At 41.9% G+C, this 20,742-nt stretch overlaps 1 protein-coding gene across 1 annotated transcript in view; it reads right to left on the minus strand.

Annotated features, from left to right (window-relative positions):
• Positions 1–4,105: 4,105 nt before the first annotated feature.
• Positions 4,106–20,742, minus strand: part of grin2aa (glutamate receptor, ionotropic, N-methyl D-aspartate 2A, a) — a 111,303-nt gene continuing 94,666 nt past the window's right edge. Inside the window, exons 7-13 of the mRNA XM_060893049.1 lie at positions 19,831–19,984; positions 18,977–19,102; positions 14,632–14,861; positions 10,521–10,681; positions 9,340–9,527; positions 7,212–7,450; positions 4,106–6,456 (exon numbers count right to left, since the gene is read on the minus strand). Of these exons, the coding sequence (XP_060749032.1) occupies positions 4,660–6,456; positions 7,212–7,450; positions 9,340–9,527; positions 10,521–10,681; positions 14,632–14,861; positions 18,977–19,102; positions 19,831–19,984 (2,895 nt within the window). The 3' untranslated portion in view covers positions 4,106–4,659. The remainder of the gene's footprint in view (positions 6,457–7,211; positions 7,451–9,339; positions 9,528–10,520; positions 10,682–14,631; positions 14,862–18,976; positions 19,103–19,830; positions 19,985–20,742) is intronic.

Below are 20,742 nucleotides of genomic sequence, written 5' to 3' on the forward strand. Positions count from 1 at the left end.
TTATTACAGCAAAGAAGTAATTAATTGAAAGGAAAGAAAAAAAAAAGCTGAAAGAAGAAGAGTTGTGTCTTTGGGGGAGAGGTGGTGTGTGTGTGGGGGTGGGGGGGGCAGTCGCCTTGGAAGAAAAGGATGTTTTTTGCTTTTTTTTTTTTTTAAATCTGTGTGTCTTTACATCTGGAGTGTGAAAGCGCTGGCGATGCTGAGGAGTAAAGCGAGGTTATTCACTTTACAGCAGGATTATGGGAGAAAAACGCAGCTGCGGTTGGCAGAGTAACAACATCCCTTAACAAAACCTGCCGTTTTTTTTTCTTTTTTTTTTTTCGTCCTCCTTCCAGCGACGACGACGACAACGACGTCGTCGTGTGGAAAATGTCACGTCGTTTCCGTACAACAGGTAAATCTTTACACCCTGTTACAAACAAGTGGATCGTAAGATCATAACAAAAGCGTATAAAGCATTACATTTGGGTTGCATGCCTCTAATATTCTTCAGGTAATCAAAATACATTACGGCTCCGCTCGAGGAGCTCGCGGGGTGATTAAGAGTTATTAAGAGTGTGACATTAAAAAAAAAACAAAAAAAAAAAAACAAAAACAAAAACAAACACAAATCTTCATTTAGAAAAAAATCTACGGATGTCATACATGATTACAAGACCTTGATATTTTACATGTGCATATTACTTACACATTAGCTTTGTCAAGCAGCACTTAATCAGATAAACATATTCATGATACATACTAAAGGTTCTGCATCTCCGAGGATCTCCGAACATTGGGGTAATTTCACAGGAAGGAGCAAGAATTCCTTTGGGAGATATGATGATACGAAAACTGGCCCGGTGCAGCATTATAAACGTCCGTCCTTAAATGCTAGTCACAACAGAACAACGTCCTCTGAATACGTTCGAGCTTGCATTATTATTATTTATTATTTATTTAGATTAATATAAGACCTGGAGTCATGAGCAGCATTCTTGATTTGAACATGGCTGGACGAGCAGATACGCTTCTCGGCTCGCTCGTGTCTAACTGTTGTTTTTTTCCTATTAAAGTGACTGCGCCGAAAGAGCTTGGAGGAGTAAACCACTGAGATGGGGATGAGAAAATAAAGACTAAACACACCACAAAACAACAAAACACAAGACGTGTGTGCTTTTGAGCTCTGAAGTGAAGGCCAAACAACAGCGGTCATCAATTTTCAATCCAGTTGGTGATTTCCAGCTGTAACCAGGCGACTGTCTCAGGCAGGCACTAAATTCCAGTTGTTTCGTTACCACGACGTAAAGTGGGCGTGTTTCCGGAGGTCTTGGGAAAACGCCTTCTTTCAAAAAAAAAACAGCATACTACGAAGGACAAAACAGTCATACAGGTTGATTTAGTTTAGAAAACAAATAAACAACCAAAAAACTACGGTTAGGTTTAGGGTTAGGGTTAGATTATCAAATAGGCCACGCCGACCCGATGACGCAATATCTGTTACGCTGTTCTGAAATCCATCGAAATAAGTGCCTGCCAACTGTCTCACGTAGGCTTCCTTATACCACGGTGATGGTGAATTCTCCATTCTGATTGGTCAGAAGGTGTGATTTTATACGCCTGTCTTTATAATGTCTTTTTCTGATGGATTAATTTGCTGTAGTTCCATCTACGGAGATGTTTAGTTAATTTACATAGAAGGAGTCTCCAGTGTCGACGTAGCGCTAGAGATAAAGCAGTAACTTTAAGTTAAGTTACTTTAAGTTAAGACGAGTTCGCACTCTGGGGTTTCTCAGTACCAAAAAAACTATTTTATTCCTTGTTAAATAGAAATAAAGTCTGAGGAGCTACAGTATAATAAAAGTGAGAACATCTTTTGCAGATGTTCCATAATGTTAAACGTAACGCTAAACGTTTAAACAAATACGACGTGTCACTATGTAGTAAATACCACTGTAATTGTTGGCAAATTACTATAGTGTTAGAAAATAAATCACTTTGGGATGTGTTGGAAATTGAAAATAAACACTTGTGCAAACAGTAACTTGCTCTGCATAAAGAGCATCACACTAGTCTGTGATTGATTATTTTCCAACCGCATACTTCATTATGTATTACACCTTAAGAGCTTCAAAGTTGCCTGAAATGAACCTCAGAAAGCCTTGAGCCATTCTGCTCTTTAGAATCCTCATCAGGAGGAAGCATTAATGAAGCTTTTGTACGTGAGAAATCAGCAAACTGTCCTGGATTGAACTAGAATCGATGACCGTCCACAACACAGAATGATCCTGAGCTGTCGGATTTGGATATTAGGTCTAATTCAGGATGGATTAGAACACTCTTAGGAAAAAAATGTCTGAGTGCAGAATCCTGAAGAGCTCTTTCTATGAATAGAAGCTATCATTTTCTTCAGTTTTCTTCAGGTTCTGTTTTCCTTGTGACTTCATATGAATGAAGAGCCCTTACCTATCTGAAGAAACCTTGAGGAGCACTTTATTTCATAAGAGTGCAGCACTGTATCAGGTCTGCAAAACCCCAAGGTTTGGCCATCGTGGTGGCCGAGGTTTTGGCCATTGTGGTGGCCATTTTTAAGAGTGTGAAAGGACACCAAGTTGCCAGTTTATTAGTTATTCAATCAGAATACCGAAATCCTTAAAGGTTCTAAATACATTTGGACCCCAGCAATCAAAGGTTTCCTTTGAGAGAAGGCTCCAAGTTGAACCCTGTTAAAAATCCGAGAAGCCTTACTTAACACCAAGAAAGCTTTGAGGATCCATTATTTTCTATATGTGTAGCGCTACAGGGAAAATATATTCGTTTAAAGGATTTTGCTTGATAGTCCTGGGTCTGTAGGATCTAGTTCTTTGTTGGACCCTACAATAGAAGCCTTCCCTTTCTGAGAGGCTTCTAAGCAAAACCCTTTTGAAAAGCAAAGAACCATTACCTATCTATAGAACCCTTGAGGAATATGCTCTAGACTGCAGCTCTGTATCATGTCTGCAGAACACATTTTCACGAGGTTCTGGGCATTGAGTTGGCTTGTTGGAGAAAATAAGTACACTGACCTGCCAATTCTTTCCATCAGAATGTTTAAATGCAGAGGTGTACCTCAGCTTGTCCTTCTGAGTAGAATCCTTCAATGTAACGTAAAATCTTACAATAGTACAAGAGATTTCCTGACTAGAGTAGAACCTGTTTAGAAATCTAAAAACAACTCTTAACTATGCAAGAAACCTTCAGGGAACCCCTTATTCAGCAGTGCAACTCAAATATCTCGAGAGAGTGAAATTAGATTACAGTGGAATTAATTCTTTAGTAAGCTTAGTACCCTTGCATAGCCAAAGAAGCCTTGAGGAAAGCTTTTTTCCTAAGATTGGGGCTCAGTATCCTGTCTCCACAGCAGGATCTTAGGAGGCTTTGGCCATTGACTTGGCCATTTTTAACAGAGAGTAAAAATACACCAAACTAATAACTTGGAATCCTAAACGGTGCTTTCGTTGGTCTCTTTTCAGGAAGCTTGTTGCAGGTTAGATGCTACAATGCAGGGTTTTTTGCTCAGAAAGGCTTCCGAGCAAAACCCTGACAGAACCCTTAACATTGCCAAGGTATGGGATAGTTTGATTTAATAACTGATCAACAGGTAACTTGGTGAGACGCATGTATATCATCATATTTTAACTTAAGGTTCCAGAGTTGTTTTGAACTGACCTGATGGCGACACTGCAGCAACCAAAGGCATTACAGCCACCCCTCAAAAAAAGTAAACAACAGTCATTCAGTAATGCTCTGATTTCACAGTGCACTCAAGTACTCGATGTAACGGATTACACAAATTCAAATGTAAAGTCAAAAGACAAACCAAACTAAAAGAAATTGTCAGTACCCTGTTTCAGATGGGGGATCAACAAAACATTCCCAGACAATTCTCGGTCAAACTGACTTACTAGGTACAGGTCAAGCTGTCATTGCACTGGCACATCCAGCTTTAATCTGTCATAAACATTATTTTTGTGTAAATGTAAATGAGTTGTATTTCTAATAAAATAAATAAATACGTAAATGAATAAGTAAATACGTGCAAAATAATCTTCCTGCCAGTAATCAAGAGGTTTAAAAAGCAGGGACATGAGGGTAACTAATGATTATTGTGCTACCACATAAGCTAAAATTCTAAAGGTCTAAATAGGGATTAGAATGCCAAAAATCCCAACTCTATAGTAATAGATAATAAAAGCAATGCAATGTTATGCTTCCTGTTGTTGAAACACTCCTTGCTTGCCTAAGGTTTATTCAGTAAACAACTCCTAAAGCGCCATGGCTAGGCTACAATCTGGCCCACTTCAAAGCGGTCCATCTGTCTCAGTAATTGCCTTTTCAATAATACACATGCCTCTGAGGTAACTATAGGGTCAGCCAGCCCTGGACCCAGTTTCCTCAGCATAAAACCTGACTAACTGGGCTTTCGAAGCTTGCCCAGGAAATATTTGCTTTCCTACAGGGTAAATAACAAATGCTGAAAACCTTTGGCAAGCGCTATTCGGGAGGATGACTACTGATATATGAAAAAAGTGATAGCTGCAAAACATAGTACTTGAGTACTTAGCAGTTTTTCCTTTTAACATGTGGCCAACTATGGCACCCTAAGTGAATAATTATTTTTAATTATACAACGACAGAGCATTAAACGTCTGACTCAAGGCTAGGTATTTTCTTATACACTCGTCTATTGCTGAACTGAGAAGAACTGAGGACCCGAGGAGCTGAGTATGCACTCGTCTTGTTGGCTACATAAGGCATCGCATGCTCTGAAATGTACAAGTCATTGGATATTCGACCATCCCTGGAACAATATGAAGCGGTGGACTTCACAGAGGACCTCAGATTGTTTTCGTTCCTCGTTTTGATAGGAGCAAATTGTTTGTAAATGTCAGATGAGCTCCTGCCATGGACAAGGCGTGCGTCATCCCGTATTGCCTGCATGAATGGGTTGTCCGTTGTATGATCGGGGTAAAGCGATTTGCTGCGCTTGCTCTCCTCCAAGTTGTGGTTGAAGAGCATGGACCTGCTGCCAAACAGTTTGTCGGACTTGCTGAAAAGGTTTGCGAATGAGCCGTCCTCCAGGAAGCGATCCTTTTCTTTGAGGCTGACGCTGCGTGCTGGCCTGTTGAGGTCGACCTCTTTGGGTTTCTCCAGCATGATGTTGTCGACGGAGTGCTGACGACTGAGTCGTAGCTTGTTCCTCTTCTGCACATGAGGCCCATCCATCTGGGGCCAGTAATGACTGAACAAGTCATCTTGCTGCATGCTGGGACTGATCATGGCCTCCTGCAGCATCTGATCTTCGCTGATGTCATACAGGTTGCACATGTGGACGCAGGCCTCGCAGCGGTTGTATGGTGAGCGCATGGGGCCATAGGGTCCCGAAGCATAGTTGGGTACCTTTGACAGGCAACTCCGGCAGTGGGTTTGCTTGTAGCGGTCGTTGCTTTCATGTGGACTTACGTTCTTGTCCTTTACGCTGTAATGTTTGTTGAAGACATTGTCTGGCAGGAGGTCCACATCAGTATGATGGAGGGGGCTGCTGTTCAAATGGATGATGGGCTGGTCGCATTTCCTGTAGTTGTCATTGTGGTCGGAGTACATTTCAGGGAAATCCAAATCATCAGCCGCAAGGCCTCGGTTCTCTCTAAAATGCACAGGTTCCGAGTGCATACTCAGCTCCCGGTCAGAGTCTATGGTGTAGATTTTTTCTCGTCCTGTTCCGCCCTGCTTATTTTTTAAGTAGGACAGCTCCACTTCACTGCAATCCCTAGGGTATTTTGACGTCATCGATCTTTTTTTTAAGCTGTCCTTGGGTTTCAGGTGCTTGTTGTTCTCAGGATCCTTGTAAGAAGCGGCTCTGCTCGAGCAGTCAGAGATGTCGGAGTGGGCTGCCTCCTCTGGCAGGTAGCGCTGACTCTTCATGGACAGACGGGGGTCTGGAACCAGCATGTCAGGTGTCTGGCTTTGTCGTAATGTATCCACAGACTTTTTCCAAAGAGCCCTGGGTTTGGCAGCAGTCTGAGCTGCATCTGCACTCATAGCCACCTCTACGGTGTTGGGGTTGGACTCGTTCAGTGTAAGTGGGTGTTGGCCCTGGAAGATGTAGTTGTTCAGGTGGTCTTTGTGCCGGTTAGCCAGGTAGCTTTGGATGTCACTGGAGTCAGCATAGACGTCTTTTTGGGCGTAGCTTCGGTTGTCGGTGTAGACAAAGTTTCCTTTCTCCGACATCAGATCCATGATCATGGGACCGGCTGAGTGCGTGAACTCGCCGCTGCGTTTGGGCGAGTTTACCCTGGAGCCACTCAGGGTGGTCATGTTTGTCATCTGCTTGGCTGACTTGATAAGCTTGAGCATGTTGGCCTGAGGGCTGAAATCTAAGTCAGGGGACTTTTTCTTCATATCGATATGGACACCGTGAATGCAACTCCAGATACCCTAAGAAAAGTAAGAGGGAACATCAACACAATGTACAAGACACAAAATGCACAAATATGCATCACAGCTGTAATGATAAAAAGAGATTTCCCCATTAATCCCGTGCATGACGAGTCTTCTCAATCTCACACACCTCTTTTGCTAACAAACCTGCAACTGTACCTACTGTAGTATGTCTTTTCTCCGACTTCCGCATATCATTACCACAACAACGTCAGTAAGACAAGACGTCCACCTATAACACCAGGAGGTTCTACCAAAACAGAGATCTCACTCCACTTCATAAACGGGTCATAATCATCATTCGAGCTAGGAATGATGAATGATTCCTAACTTTAAACTGAATACCAAGCACCAACAAATTTGTACTGGCTCAATTTTTCACCCAGACTACATCAGTGAAGAAAGGAGCTCTGGGGTCTGATGAATGGTACGTTCTGCATCCTTAAGCTTCTACTTGTTTACCTACTATCATGTGCAGCCATATTGATTGTTCCATTTTAGCCCTCAAACACTGAAGTGGAAAACTAATTTAGAGTTTTGAAAAAATTGATTATTCTTTCACTACTCAGAGTTCTTCACAGTGACAGTGTTTTCACCACAAACGTACAGTAACAATGCTTTATGCCTCATTTTGACAAAATGCACTTATATAATTTAGTACAAAACGAGCAATTTGTACGGACGCATGACATCAGCGCAATCTGAGCAATGTAACGCTAATTAAAAAAAATAATAAAGCATTCAGCATTTACCCTGCTGATGGAGAAGAGCAGGCCTGGCTTGCCGGAACACACTCCTGTGAAGCAGTAGCGAAGCCTCCAGTAGAACAGATGCTCCCACACGAAGGTGATCAGGCTGAGACCCATAGCTGTAGCCAGCATGTAAAATACCCCAGCCATGTTGTCGACATCCAGCTGACTGCTCATGACCTCGTTCTTCTCATTGTGGCAGATTCCGGTCAGCCACTGGGCCTCCAGTTCTTCCATTTCACCTGCACACACACACACACACACACACACATACACACAAGGCGATCAATCATCCTGCCACTACTATCTCATACACACTTCAGCGAGCACCGATATCGCTACGCTGAAGGAATTTTGTCCTGTTGTGAAACTTTCCAGTGCAGAGAACAGAGAGTAAAATACACACTTCGGGTGTCAGCCATATGTCGGCTCCATACAAGACTGCCAAAATGATTATTCCATCATTTATCAGGGTTTATGCTAGCCAGGTGGCGAACGGAGACTTAGCGACTTAGCGATGTTCCATCCTCTGAGTGTGTTTCATTTAAAAGAGCTCGCTATAACAAGATGACCCCAAGAAAAGCTCATAGGTCACATAATAAAAACACGAACAGTCTGAGAATTTTCCAGAAATAAAAAGAAGCCGGATCACACACACTCACACACACTCATACACACTCACACACACTCACATACGATACGGGACATCGTTCAAACTGCTTCTTCGTTCGTTAGAATGTTTCAGAACGTTCATAAAAACCATGTGCTTAAGCTTTGGAAATAAAAATAGTTCAAAGGAATTACATTAATAATACGAGCCGAAGCCACTGTGGCTCTCGTTTGCTTGTTGACACAGATAAGAAAAAAGGGAATACATTAGAATATATAAGCACTCAAACAGGCCTTCTGTTTACTTCCATATGGGAAAAATAACTCATAATAACATCAAAGAAATCCTGAGACATCCATAGAGGGGTCAGTGTCATCTATCTATCTATCTATCTATCTATCTATCTATCTATCTATCTATCTATCTATCTATCCATAGGTCCATCCATCCATCCATCTATCTATCTATCTATCTATCTATCTATCTATCTATCTATCTATCTATCTATCTATCTATCTGTCTATCTATCTATCCATAGGTCCATCCATCCATCCATCCATCCATCCATCTATCTATCTATCTATCTATCTATCTATCTATCTATCTATCTATCTATCTATCTATCTATCTATCTATCTATCCATAGGTCCATCCATCCATCCATCTATCTATCTATCTATCTATCTATCTATCTATCTATCTATCTATCTATCTATCCATCCATCCATCCATCCATCCATCCATCCATCCATCCATCCATCCATCTATCTATCTATCTATCTATCTATCTATCTATCTATCTATCCATAGGTCCATCCATCCATCCATCCATCCATCTATCTATCTATCTATCTATCTATCTATCTATCTATCTATCTATCTATCTATCTATCCATCCATCCATCCATCCATCCATCCATCCATCCATCCATCTATCTATCTATCTATCTATCTATCTATCTATCTTTCCATCCTCCCATCTATCTATCTTTCCATCCTCCCATCTATCTATCTATCTATCTATCTATCTATCTATCTATCTATCTATCTATCTATCTATCTATCTTTCCATCCATCTATCCATCCATCCATCCATCCATCCATCCATCCATCCATCTATCTATCTATCTATCTATCTATCTATCTATCTATCTATCTATCTATCTATCTATCTATCTATCTATCCATCCATCCATCTATTTATCTATCTAATCTACACCTACATAAAAATGTAAATACTTATTCAATAAATGTCACTAAAAGCTTTCATTTAAGTTTAATGGAACACTTGAGGATGTTCTTCACACAGGTTTGATGTACTGTAAGTAAGAAGGCACTTAATACGCTGACCTGGATTACACCACCATCTGCTACATCACCCTCAAGTCAAACCTTTTTACTTCTAAACCCGAGGTTCATGAATACTTCATGAGAACAATGTCATGACACCATAATGGAAATGTATGTGACTGTGACTGTTACATTAAACCCTTATGTAGTATTCAGAGAGAAGTGTCTCACCGTCACCAATGATCGCCAAGATGGCCAGGTCCACTTCACGTTTCCATGGCGAGCCCTTCTGTAACGCAATGCCGTAACCCGTGGTAGCGAAGATGTAGCCGCTTCCAATGGTCACAAGCTTGCAGCCTTCATCGCGACCGGCCATGTAGTTCAGCACGGCAGCGTCGTAAATAAACGCGTCCAGTTTGCTGAGAGAAATGAAGCAAATAAGAGGCGTCACTTCAACCATACAGAGATGATGATGATGATGATGATGATGATGATGATATAAAACTTCTACACTTCCAGATTTCTTTCCAGCAAACCCATGAGGAAAAGTTCTTGTATTTTGTCTTTAATCGTCACCGTATAAAACGGGGTACAAGGATGTAAATGTTTCCTTTTTTTCAGCAGAGTCAGAGGACAAATTCTTTCTCCATGTACTTGAAGAACTGAAGAACGTGTGTGTGTGTGTGTGTGTGTGTGTGTGTGTGTGTGTGTGTGTGCGCACACTTGTCTATCTCTACAGTGCAGACAAAACGGAGTGTTTGACCTCTTGATGAGGTAGAAGAGCACTTGAAAAGCGTTTCTCTGAGAGCTTTGGAGCACTGACCAAGCTGACACAGAGAGTCCAAAGGAATCAAACTAATCCTGCTGTCACGAGCCGACGAGCCAAACGCCTCCAACCTCCATACGAGACAGAGCTGCTAACAGGCCCACACACACACACATGCGCACACACACACACACACGCGGAGACGAGAGCGGACCACGTCTCAGAGTCTCCCTAATGAGTGACATTTGGAGCCGATGCTAGCGAGACGTTCTTCTTTCCTTCGTTTTGTCTGTAGCCCTTCATTACATCGACATTCTGACATTTCAGGAATGTCAAACAAACACAACTCCTGGGTTCAGACCCCACACCCAGTGTTTACTGCCAATAGTCTGTAATCATGTCACTGTCCTGCAGGAATCTGTGGAACGATGATATGAGAGAGTATATACAATGAGAAGGTATAGCATGATGTCGTGGTGGTTCACTTAGGGTGTAGTCGGAGGCGGGCGACATACGAATGACACGTTTACATTAAAGAAACTCCTCCTACTTTTGTGGACACTATTACATAAACTCTTTTTACTCCCACTGATGTGTGTGTGTGTGTGTGTGTGTGTGTGTGTGTGTGTGTGTGTCCTCTCCTCACCCGGTCTTCAGGCTGACCAGGGCGTCTGTCACTCCCGTCTGATGATACTTCACCATGTACTGGTGCATGTCTGGATAGTTTTTCCGGATGTTTCTCTCCGTGCTGCCGTTAGGAACCGTTCCGAATCGGAAGGGTGGAGAGTAGGAGTACGGGCTCTGGAACTGCCAAGAGGGAAAAAAAAACGAGGGAGGAGATTCAGAAAATGATACAAATTTGGAACAAAAATCCATTACAGTGTCTGGAAGAACAAACGATCTGGCACACACACACACACACACACACACACACACACACACACACACACACCAGAGGCTTTTATGAGTATTTATGATGACACTGCAAATGAAAAGACGATTAGCTTCATCTTGTTTTATTTTAAGCTGCGTCTTTATTTCATTCATTCATTCATTCATCTTCTACCACTTATCCGAACTACCTCGGGTCACGGGGAGCCTGTGCCTGTCTCAGGCGTCATCGGGCATCAAGGCAGGATACACCCTGGACGGAGTGCCAACCCATCGCAGGGCACACACACACACTCTCATTCACTCACACACTACAGACAATTTTCCAGAGATGCCAATCAACCTACCATGCATGTCCTTAGACCGGGGGAGGAAACCGGAGTACCCGGAGGAAACATGCAAACTCCACACACACAAGGTGGAGGCGGGAATCGAACCCCCAACCCTGGAGGTGTGAGGCGAACGTGCTAACCACTAAGCCACCGTGACCCCCGCATCTTTATTTCATACAGTTTAATACGGACTTGTGTGTAAAGTTAAAATATCACACAAAAAGAAATCTAAATAAATAAATGTTAATGAATAACCTTCACGTGAAGATCTCACTGTGAATGTTTTCGGTTAGTAAAAACGCTCGGTTCTCATACAGCGATTAATTAATGAATGAATGGATTGATTCGTTTGTTAGCATTAAAGGATTCCCAAGACTATGGACGAGATCTACGCTGTTCTGATGGCGTCGGTCTAAAATGTCCGATCGCTCCTCGCGGGAGAAACTTCGCCGTCAGGACGAGTGTGTTTTAGCTCAGTTTATCAAACCGCTGATTAACTGAGCAGCTCCACAGACTAGAGTTCATGTATAATTACTGTGATTTAGTAACGCCGATAAATACACATCTCAACTCTGTGTGTGTGTGTGTGTGTGTGTGTGTGTGTATGAGATCGAGTGCTCCAGTCTTGTTAAGAGCCTGCTAGCGGTTTGTTGGAGTGTCATCGTGTGAACAGAATAACAATGAAGACGATCCTGACAGCTCGCGAGCTTCTCGACTTCTGTAACAGATCATACACATACATCCTGTACAGAAGGAATAAAACACCGTGATGAAGTAAAAACACTTCTGTGATCAGAAAATAATCCACTCAGGGGTAAGAACGGTGTCTCGTCAGTGACATCACAGACGAGACGGTCCAGCGCTGAACGTTCCGGCTTGTTCTTATTCCTCATCCGGTTTAACATGGATTTACTGTAATTCTGGAACTAGGATTTAATCTGGATTTTTCCAGAAGTCCTGATTGTCTTCTTTCTTATTAACACCAGTGTGGAGTGAGACATGAGACACGGACATGAGACACGGACATGAGACATGGACATGTGTAAATAAACCCCACAGATGACGAGGTCGAGGTGGTCCGTATAAGAACGTCAGTATTTTCAGTGTTTAAACGAAGCTCTTTAAACGAATCTCTGCACCATACCGAATTTTTCTTTATTCATTTTTTTTTGCTGCATCAGCGAGACGTGTAAAGCGGCGACATGAAAAGCGACGGAGCGAGAAAACGCTCGGTCTTTAATTAGTTGTGTTTCCTTCATAACACTTCCTTTATATGGTGCAACGTGGCAAAAAAAAGATGAAAACAAAACCGCTTCATTTTCATCAGACACAATTAAATGTTTAAAACATGTAGGATTCATTATTATTAGTCTAACTGATATTTGTTTGTTTCCTTTCATTATAAGAAAAGAGGATTGTTGTTTTTTTTTCTTCTTTCTTTTCATTCCCTTCTTTGCTAACGTGGCTAATATTGCACACAATTAGCATGGTGTTCTGTTTGGACAGACAGCATTTAAATCTAATCTCAGGCTGAAACTCAGCATTATTTTGATTGCACATGTTTTTTTTCAGTCTGGAGCTGTTTACTGATCTGATGAGAGACTAATTATATGTTAATTAATCAGGATTCACTGTTTATTGAAGATGAAGAAATGACACTGAAGACTCCATCCTTCCATCCTTCATGCATTTGTTCAACATTTGTTCTTTTTCTTCCTTTCTCTCTCTCTCTCTCTCTCTCTCTCTCTCTCTCTCTCTCTCTCTCTCTCTCATCCTTCCTTACTTTCTACTGACCTCCCTCCCTCCCTCCCTTCCAACCTTCCACCCTTCCTTCCTTCCTTCCTTCCTTCTTTCTTTCATGCATTTGTTCAACATTTGTTCTTTTTCTTCCTTTCTCTCTCTCTCTCTCTCTCTCTCTCTCTCTCTCTCTCTCACATCCTTCCTTACTTTCTACTGACCTCCCTCCCTTCCTTCCTTCATTCATTCATTCATTCATTCATTCATTCATTCATTCATTCATTCATCATTAATTAATAAATTAGTTCATTCATTCATTCCTTTGCTCCTTTCTTCATTCTATCATTCCTCACTCATTTCTGTGTTTGTTTGTTTGTTCCTTCCTTCCTTCCACTCCTCCTCCCTTCCTCCCTTCCTTCCTTCCTTCCTTCCATGAAGGTTAAATAGCAAAAAACTGACTCATATAAATATGTTTGGCGTGAACAAGCTGTTGCTATGGAAACGATGAGGTGTTTAGAACGAGTGTGTCACTAATACAGAAAGAAAACAGCAGAAAATCTGTTACAGGAAGTGATGTGACACTTTCTGAAGGAAGAATTCAGCAGCGCTGTGGTGTACGAGTCGTGGCTTTTACTCCTTTATTACCGCTCTTCTGAGCTCTTTATTCAGGATTATGAAGTGTGTGTTATAATCCGTGCTCTGGGTATAAATTACAGCAGGAATAAAAATGAGGAAGTAAACGCCGGGTTACGTTAATGCTGTAGCGAATGTAGCTGCTGCTTTGTGGAGTTTATTAGCTTTGTGTAAAACTCGCTAACGTCAGAGCTGCTGCGAGAGGAAATAAATCAACAGCGTGCCTCGCCGTGCAGCGGGAAGGAATGAAGGCCTGCGTGTGCTCTCGTTAATGCACTTTTACTTTTGTAAAAAATAAATGAAACAATCGTCTTCATTATGTTTGTGTTAACCACGATGTTATAGATCATCTTTAGAGAGAAAAAAACAGCGAGACAAAGATTTTTCCGTTATATTTTCAGCAGCGACGACTGAGACGGTGCAAATCATCTCAGAGCCGTTATTATATCCCTTAAAGAAACAGAGTGCTAATGATATGCTAACCGCAAACGTCCAACACTAACATGTAAGCCTTTAGCTAGCTGAGTTAACGTGAAATGTCACTCCGACTGTTAGCATAGCAAAACACTGCAGCTAGCTTAGCTCTGCAGGATTTGTAGCTAGTTGTAGCGGTCACTGATAATAATGGAGGTGCTGACGAGGACTGCTCATTTGTTTAGTTAACATAACTGTCTACAAACTCGTGACTCAAGACGTTTTTCCCTAAACAATGTATTTACTGTTACATGAATCATATACTCCATTATCTCTCTCACTCTCATTCATCTTCTACCGCTTATCCGAACTACCTCGGGTCACGGGGAGCCTGTGCCTATCTCAGGTGTCATCGGGCATCAAGACAGGATACACCCTGGACGGAGTGCCAACCCATCACAGGGCACACACACACACTCTCATTCACTCACACACTCACACACTATGGACAATTTTCCAGAGATGCCAATCAACCTACCATGCATGTCTTTGGACCGGGGGAGGAAACCGGAGTACCCGGAGGAAACCCCCGAGGCACGGGGAGAACATGCAAACCTCCACACACACAAGGTGGAGGCGGGAATCGAACCCCCAACCCTGGAGGTGTGAGGCGAACGTGCTAACCACTAAGACACCGTGACCCCCTACTCCATTATCTGAAGCTGAAAAGTTCATGGAGTGAAGTCTCACCTTGTTGTCGCTCAGCCCCGTCACCTGGTCCACGAACTCCTCCTGGATCATGAAGGCGGCCAGGTTTGCAGTGTAGCTGGCGAGAAAGATGACAGCAAAGAAGGCCCACACGGACACAATGAACTTGCTGGTGGTGCCTTTGGGATTCTGCACGGGGACGGAGTTGTTGAAGACCAGACCCCAGAGCAGCCACACCGCCTTGCCCATGGTGAAGGACGGTCCGTGGGGGTCTGAAACACGACACCGGTTTGGCTTCTGTAAATACGGCACCACTCGACAGGGAAACCTTTAATGTTTCCTGTTTGCTCTGTCACAGGAAACTGCTCTGTAATAAAGAAACCCCGGTGCCGCGGGTCATGATGTATGTAGTCAAAACTCTGAGTTAGCGTTCGTTTCAAATAGATGGAGTGCGGCGTTGCGTACAGGTCAGATTCACCTTCAGGAATTATTTTAATTGGTTTAATCTGTGTTTATGCTCAGAGATGTTTGTTAATGGCGCATTGCAGAGGCGTGTGCGAAAACACTCTGTTCTAGGAACACCATCAGTTTACAGGTGACGCAGCATCGTGAATGTGAACGAGATGCAGTTACTATGACGTTTTATGGAATCCTGTTTTGTTGTTAAGTGGTTTGGACCCAGAGACTCGCTTATATTTCCGAATTAAAAAAATCCTTTACGGATCAGATAGCGGACCAGCAAACGAGTGATGAGGAAGGTCCATGGCGGACATTGAAGGCGAAGGCTGAAGGAGGAAGTAAAATTTATTATCCGTAAGAGAATCAAACTCGATCAATAGTAAGGAAGAGGTTTGGCAACGGAAGGCATCAAACACATGGCCTGTGATTTATAACCTTCTCTTCAGATGAAACTATGAGACCAGAACGTGGCTCTCTTTCTGGATAGTTAAGGATATTAATCTTTTTAAAAGAGCTCCACTTGGGTGGAAGTGCTCCTGAAAAAGGAAACTGTCTCTGTGTGGAGCAGTGCTGCAGTGTCTGTGTCTCTTGTAGAGTGTTGTCTGTGTCTCTGTGTAGATTAGTGTCTCTGTCTCTGTGTAGAGTGTTGTCTGTGTCTCTGTGTAGATTAGTGTCTGTGTCTCTGTGTCGAGCAGTGCTGCAGTGTCTGTGTCTCTGTGTAGATTAGTGTCTCTGTCTCTGTGTCGAATTAGTGTCTCTGTCTCTGTGTCGATTAGTGTCCGTGTCTCTGTGTAGATTAGTGTCCGTGTCTCTGTGTAGATTAGTGTCCGTGTCTCTGTGTAGATTAGTGTCCGTGTCTCTGTGTAGATTAGTGTCCGTGTCTCTGTGTAGATTAGTGTCCGTGTCTCTGTGTAGATTAGTGTCTGTGTCTCTGTGTAGATTAGTGTCCGTGTCTCTGTGTAGATTAGTGTCCGTGTCTCTGTGTAGATTAGTGTCTCTGTCTCTGTGTAGATTAGTGTCTCTGTCTCTGTGTAGATTAGTGTCTGTGTCTCTGTGTAGATTAGTGTCTGTGTCTCTGTGTAGATTAGTGTCCGTGTCTCTGTGTAGATTAGTGTCTGTGTCTCTGTGTAGATTAGTGTCTGTGTCTCTGTGTAGATTAGTGTCTGTGTCTCTGTGTAGATTAGTGTCTCTGTCTCTGTGTATAGTGTTGTCTGTGTCTCTGTGTCGAGCAGTGCTGCAGTGTCTGTGTCTCTGTCTCTGTGTAGATTAGTGTCTGTGTCTCTGTGTATAGTGTTGTCTGTGTCTCTGTCTCTGTGTAGATTAGTGTCTGTGTCTCTGTGTAGATTAGTGTCTGTGTCTCTGTGTAGATTAGTGTCTCTGTCTCTGTGTAGATTAGTGTCTGTGTCTCTGTGTAGATTAGTGTCTGTGTCTCTGTGTAGATTAGTGTCTGTGTCTCTGTGTAGATTAGTGTCTGTGTCTCTGTGTAGATTAGTGTCCGTGTCTCTGTGTAGATTAGTGTCTCTGTCTCTGTGTAGATTAGTGTCTGTGTCTCTGTGTAGATTAGTGTCTGTGTCTCTGTGTAGATTAGTGTCTGTGTCTCTGTGTAGATTAGTGTCTGTGTCTCTGTGTAGATTAGTGTCCGTGTCTCTGTGTAGATTAGTGTCCGTGTCTCTGTGTAGATTAGTGTCTGTGTCTCTGTGTAGATTAGTGTCTGTGTCTCTGTGTAGATTAGTGTCTGTGTCTCTGTGTAGATTAGTGTCTGTGTCTCTGTGTAGATTAGTGTCTGTGTCTCTGTGTAGATTAGTGTCTGTGTCTCTGTGTAGATTAGTGTCTCTGTCTCTGTGTATAGTGTTGTCTGTGTCTCTGTGTCGAGCAGTGCTGCAGTGTCTGTGTCTCTGTCTCTGTGTAGATTAGTGTCTGTGTCTCTGTGTAGATTAGTGTCTGTGTCTCTGTGTAGATTAGTGTCTCTGTCTCTGTGTAGATTAGTGTCTGTGTCTCTGTGTAGATTAGTGTCCGTGTCTCTGTGTAGATTAGTGTCTGTGTCTCTGTGTAGATTAGTGTCTGTGTCTCTGTGTCGATTAGTGTCCGTGTCTCTGTGTAGATTAGTGTCTCTGTCTCTGTGTAGAGTGTTGTCTCTGTCTCTGTGTAGATTAGTGTCCGTGTCTCTGTGTAGATTAGTGTCCGTGTCTCTGTGTAGATTAGTGTCTGTGTCTCTGTGTAGATTAGTGTCTGTGTCTCTGTGTAGATTAGTGTCCGTGTCTCTGTGTAGATTAGTGTCTGTGTCTCTGTGTAGATTAGTGTCTGTGTCTCTGTGTAGATTAGTGTCTGTGTCTCTGTGTAGATTAGTGTCTCTGTCTCTGTGTATAGTGTTGTCTGTGTCTCTGTGTCGAGCAGTGCTGCAGTGTCTGTGTCTCTGTCTCTGTGTAGATTAGTGTCTGTGTCTCTGTGTAGATTAGTGTCTGTGTCTCTGTGTAGATTAGTGTCTCTGTCTCTGTGTAGATTAGTGTCTGTGTCTCTGTGTCGATTAGTGTCCGTGTCTCTGTGTAGATTAGTGTCTGTGTCTCTGTGTAGATTAGTGTCTGTGTCTCTGTGTCGATTAGTGTCCGTGTCTCTGTGTAGATTAGTGTCTCTGTCTCTGTGTAGATTAGTGTCTGTGTCTCTGTGTAGATTAGTGTCTGTGTCTCTGTGTAGATTAGTGTCTGTGTCTCTGTGTAGATTAGTGTCTGTGTCTCTGTGTAGATTAGTGTCTGTGTCTCTGTGTAGATTAGTGTCTGTGTCTCTGTGTAGATTAGTGTCTGTGTCTCTGTGTAGATTAGTGTCTCTGTCTCTGTGTAGATTAGTGTCTCTGTCTCTGTGTCGATTAGTGTCTCTGTCTCTGTGTCGATTAGTGTCCGTGTCTCTGTGTAGATTAGTGTCTCTGTCTCTGTGTAGATTAGTGTCTGTGTCTCTGTGTAGATTAGTGTCTGTGTCTCTGTGTAGATTAGTGTCTGTGTCTCTGTGTAGATTAGTGTCTGTGTCTCTGTGTAGATTAGTGTCTGTGTCTCTGTGTAGATTAGTGTCTGTGTCTCTGTGTAGATTAGTGTCTGTGTCTCTGTGTAGATTAGTGTCTGTGTCTCTGTGTAGATTAGTGTCTCTGTCTCTGTGTAGATTAGTGTCTCTGTCTCTGTGTCGATTAGTGTCTCTGTCTCTGTGTCGATTAGTGTCCGTGTCTCTGTGTAGATTAGTGTCTGTGTCTCTGTGTAGATTAGTGTCTGTGTCTCTGTGTAGATTAGTGTCCGTGTCTCTGTGTAGATTAGTGTCCGTGTCTCTGTGTAGATTAGTGTCCGTGTCTCTGTGTAGATTAGTGTCTCTGTCTCTGTGTAGAAAACCCTCATCTGTCTCTTGAATTTGTACGGGTTTTGATTTCACCCGCTCGAGGGCGTGTATCACTCTCTGGTCCGCAAGAAAACGCTAGACGTTTATTTCACGTATCGACTGCTTTAATGACTCTGCTGTAGATTCTGAATCTTTTTAAAGGCTTCTGAAGGTGGAGTATCTTAAAATCTGTATCTTTATATGATATTTAATTTCTACTTTTTTGATTAGCTAACAGAAGCAAAAGATTCTAATATATACATATCAGTAATTACATTCTTTTGTTAAGCGGCTTTAATGCATGCATAATAATTCTCTGATGGCATAGTCGTGTTGGGATTGTAACAGTTTTTTGGTTTATCATTTACGGTGTGTGTGTGTGTGTGTGTGTGTGTGAGAGAGAGAGAGAGTTATCTCTCACTCAGCCTCTTACGGTAGAATGTAATATTTGGTGTTTGGCCTGAGGTTTTCGTTTACTCAAGGAACATAAAGGAGTTCCTAATTGAGCAGGTTTCTGTGACCTTCAGTACTAGAGCAGCCACAGGAACAGGAAGTGGTCATTACTGCACCGTACCTTTGCCCTGGGCCAGGTTCCTGTTAAAGCCCAGAGGACTGATGTACTCAAACATGAACACAGCCATGGCGGTGACCAGCAGCAGCATAACGAACATCATCACCCACACGGACGCGCTGAACGGCTCTGAGTGACAAGAAGAAGAACCAGAACAGTGTTTAGGATCAAACACTAACATGTGTGTTCTAGAGCAGTATGGAAATTTGTATAACTTGCCTAAAATTTCAATAATAAATTTTGTATTATATAAACTGGAAATTGTTTAAAATAGTTTATGTGTAAACAGAAATTGTTGCATTTTTTTTTGTTTACTAAAAATACAAAATTTCCAGATCTATGAATATTCATAAATATGCAAAGCATATATTCAAATCCTTTTTATATCACTAACATCAAATAAAACATTCAATAATAAGAATTTTGAATTAAAGTTTATTCTTTCATTTTTATGTCTATAAATGGACTAAAATGGCTTTAATGTGTACATTTTTCATATCGGTATGTATAAATATTAATGAATATACAAATGTGCGAATATGTACCCACCCCTCATATCCTCTGTCCATCCAAACTACCGCTAACTTTAGCTAGCTTAGGATAGATAGCTAAAAGATTTACGTCCTCGTTTTTCTTTACGTCAGCAATCGGATCTGTCATAATACATTAGTGTTTCCATGACAACCACAGATTTAGCTCATTACCATTTGCTAAAGTTAGCTAGCTAGCTAAAAGGTTTCATGGCTAAAGGTTTTCATGTACCATGTCAAGATCTACAACGAATAGAAATATTTTTAAAAAAATGTTGATGTATGAAGTTCAGGAAGACTTTTGAAGGTGTCAGTGTTAAAAATGACCCAGGAAGGCAGAGGGAGAAACGGTGCCGTTGCTGCGGGACACCATCACGCTAATCCCGGTCTCCACAAAGGGGACAGAGAAATCGATGACCTCCGAGCGCTCCTCATTGATCGTCAGTGAGCCTACGGCCATGACGGCTTTTTTATACACCACCTGCAGCGCAAAACAGAGACAACTTTACACACTGAGTAACTACACACACACACACACATACACACACACACACACAGCCACTTTCACTCTTATATCTCATTTAGCTTCATTTTGCTCCCAGCTGCAGTAAGGATCTGACCACTTTGGTCTCGGAATAAAACGTTAAATCACGTTGCTGATTTCAGTAACCGCTCGCTAGCAGACGCCAAGCAATTACTTCCAAGCAGCAGAGATGAACAGTTTCTCGTTTCAAAGCTGCTCTCGTCTCGCTATATTTTTTTTAAACACAACTCACAATATCAGATCTTTACTCCAACTGCAGGTTAATATCAAGAGTGCTACTACACTACTACTACTACTACTACTACTACACACACACACACACACACACACACACACACACACGGCTAGTTAGCATGTGCTCATTAGTGTTACGCTAACTAGCTAGATTTAGCTTGGCTATCATGCTAGCAAGAGATAAATATTGATCATAGTTTTATTATAAGTTTATTAAGTTTTCATATCTTTTCATTCAGTGACACATTGTTGGATTATTATTAAGTAAAATCCTTTTCATTTCAAACAAAATATTGGTTTTGATAAAATTAGGTATTTTATTAATTTAAAAAAATCCTTTGAATCATCAGTTGATAAAAAAATTATAATTTATAAATATAAAAATACTTTTAAAAAATATTTAAAAAAAATGTTAAGTTTAAATTAAATAAAGAATTTCAAATTAAAAATGCATATTTTTT

Source organism: Tachysurus vachellii, chromosome 18, assembly GCF_030014155.1.
Source record: "Tachysurus vachellii isolate PV-2020 chromosome 18, HZAU_Pvac_v1, whole genome shotgun sequence".
NCBI classification, from domain to species: domain Eukaryota; kingdom Metazoa; phylum Chordata; class Actinopteri; order Siluriformes; family Bagridae; genus Tachysurus; species Tachysurus vachellii.